Source organism: Vicia villosa, linkage group LG3 (genome assembly GCF_029867415.1).
Source record: "Vicia villosa cultivar HV-30 ecotype Madison, WI linkage group LG3, Vvil1.0, whole genome shotgun sequence".
Classification (NCBI taxonomy): domain Eukaryota; kingdom Viridiplantae; phylum Streptophyta; class Magnoliopsida; order Fabales; family Fabaceae; genus Vicia; species Vicia villosa.
This window is the reverse complement of record NC_081182.1, coordinates 168,986,026-168,988,869: the sequence shown is the minus strand read 5'-3', so window position 1 is coordinate 168,988,869 and position 2,844 is coordinate 168,986,026. Positions and strand designations below refer to the sequence as shown.

The following is a 2,844-nucleotide window of genomic DNA, read 5'->3' as shown; positions in this document are numbered from 1 at the left end:
TGAATTTGTTTAATGTTTATTTGTAATCACTACTGTTATTAAGGGGGAGTGAGTGGAGTTACTCAGGTCTAAGAATAGGTTGGAATTTCATTGGGTAGGTTTTAAGTGAGGAGTTGTAAACTGGGGAGTTTAGCTATGAATTAATTCTGCTTATATTGGATTCCCTCCATGGCTTTGTAGCCCCCAAAGTAGGTTTTTTGAACCAAACTGGGTAAACAATTATGTGTGCTCCTTATTGCTTTTATGCGTTTGTATTTTAACGTTTTGTGTTGTGTAATTGTGGATGTAATAACATCCAGTAAGACATCTAGCGTGATTTACTAGAATTTTCAAGCAGTACACACATTGCTCTTATGATCGGCTTTGCCACACTTAAAGCATACAATACCAGCAGGAGCATCTCCCCCACTAGTCTTATTGCCCTCATAAGCCCTCTGCTTATTCTTGCCACTAGGAGCATCATAAGGCTTGCCACGAACTTGCTGACTCTTGCTCCTCTTCTCATGAACCATCTTATAGTGCGCATTACTATATTCCTCGAAGATACGACAACAATCAACCAAATCCGCAAAGACACGAATCTTTTGGTAGTCAACCACTTTCTTGATCTCGGAACGCAATCCATTCTCAAACTTAATGCACTTTCAGAATTCACCAGTTGGCCCATCAGAGTGTTTGTAAAACTTAGCCAACTCGTCAAACTTTGCATCATACACCACAACCGACTTGTTCCATTTCCTAAACTCAAGAAATTCAATCTCTTTCTTGCCACGGACATCTTCAAGAAAGTACTTCCTCAATAACTCCCTACGGAAAACAGACCAAGTGAATCCTTCGCCACTAGCCTCCAACCTCTCACAAGTCTCGAGCCACCAATCATCAGCTTCAACCGCTAACTAATGAGTCCCATACCGAACCTTCTTCTCCGGAGAGCAATCCATCACACAAAAGATTCGCCCTATATCCTTTAGCCAAGTCAATGCGCCATCAGAATCATGGGTACCCTTGAAAACAGGTGGATTCTCCCTCTGGAAGGTATCCAAATTGCGAGATGCAGCATTCTCACCACCATTCGGCTGATGCTCCAAAGCTTGAGCCATTGCCTCCAAGGCAGCATTAATCGCAGCATCATTCCTTCCCGCCATCTCTACTTGTCACTATAACACAAAAGAAATCAGAACAAAACAACAATACACGATTGCTAACCAACTACGACAAGACACGTGGCCGGACGGACCAACCTGCTCTGATAGCACTAATGTAACACCCCGAATGTACCTTGCAATTTATATAACAATCAGAGTAATTAAAGATACGAAAACATGCATATTCAGAGTTTCACATTTGATCAACATAAGCAAACACAACTTAATGCATCAAATCTCATATAATGGATACGTAACAATAGTCATGGGGGAATACAAAGTATTATCACAACTATGCAAAACATCGCATAATGTAGCAGTGGAACACATAAATCATAACATCTCAACATAATGAGAACTTGCCAACATCGCATCCATGAAATATCATGTCATCATACGAGTTAATATCAAAATCCAACAAATACAAGGTAACATAAAACGACACAAACGGAGAAACCCCCCAGGTGCTACGTATCAGAGCATAAGACACACTGACACGAACAATAAGCTAACATCTACTCGTCATCAGTACCTGCAAGTTACCACCGAAGGGGTAACATACAACAGAAGGGGTGAGATACCATTCACAATAAAGAAACATATGATAATACTTATAGCGGAAATATAAGAATCATACAAATTCACCACTTCTCAACATATGCATTTTTGCAACAATCATACATATTATCAATTAATCCGAGCTATATAGTATTCAAGCAACATAGCATTCAAACATCATTCACATCATATAACAAATGCAACATATTCATCATTGCATAATATCAACATATGACTCAATATGTAACTCGACATAATGCACATGCATGTGGTACCATTTGGAGTAAAACTCCCACTTCGCTTTTGCCATTAGGGCCACTTCGCATTTGCCATTTTCAGGCCATTGTCACATTTGCCATTAAGGCCACTTCACATTTATGCAATGGATGAGACTCAATGATGCAACATCCATATTCACGTCATTCATCACATAACAACTAAACATCATCAATTCAATGTTGCAATTTAACGACAACCACAATATCATTATTGTTCATAGCAATGAATCACCTTGCAATCACGTCACTTGTCATATCAAAGCACAATAATATCACTTCACATCAAATAAAGCCATCGAGGAAGAAATACAATTTTCAAAATGTTGTCAAGGGATATTCAATTATATATCATCATATAGGAATTAATTTCAGCTTCATATAGGTTCAAACGGCATATAAAACGGATCTACGAATCAAAAGTTACGCATATTTGAGTTTTCCCCAAATCTGCCTACAGTTCATGGCGCACTTTGTCATACCCTAAAATTTTCCCATCCCATTTCACTCTCAAACTCATACAAAGATTCAAGGCTCAAGGGTTAACCCAAGGCACACTCTCCTAACCAAGGACCATCTGAACTAGGGTTTTGCATTCTCTTAAGAAAATTGGTGAATCAAGGTCTCCAATGGATTTCATTTGGCTCATTATATGTCAAAATATCTCCATGCCAAAATTCAAGCTTGAATTCCAAGGATTGCTCATTCAGATGCTCAGATAGTCAACAGTCGACTAGTTTGACCTAAAAGTCAGCTATGGTCAAATCACAATCAAAACTCCTGACTTTTGGTCAACATCTTTATTTTTAGGTATCATTCATTATTTGATCAAAGGTTGATCATGATTTATCAAGGAAAGCTTCAAA

The 2,844-nt window shown here is 38.5% G+C and overlaps 1 protein-coding gene across 1 annotated transcript; it reads right to left on the bottom strand.

Moving 5' to 3' along the window:
* Positions 1-329: 329 nt before the first annotated feature.
* On the bottom strand, positions 330-1,145 carry LOC131659345 (uncharacterized). Its single transcript, XM_058928551.1, has 2 exons — positions 918-1,145; positions 330-641 (listed from the first exon to the last, which is right to left on the bottom strand). The coding sequence occupies exons 1-2, from the start codon at positions 1,143-1,145 to the stop codon at positions 330-332; spliced, it is 540 nt and encodes a 179-aa protein (XP_058784534.1).
* Positions 1,146-2,844: the final 1,699 nt, after the last annotated feature.

What these genes read in the sequence shown, in the direction of transcription:
- LOC131659345 (XM_058928551.1), bottom strand. Translation starts at nt 1,145, where the DNA reads ATGGCGGGAAGGAATGATGCTGCGATTAATGCTGCCTTGGAGGCAATG. An exon ending in ATTGCTCTCCGGAGAAGAAG is followed by an intron (nt 642 to 917) that starts GTTCGGTATGGG and finishes GAATTCTGAAAG; the next exon opens with TGCATTAAGTTTGAGAATGG.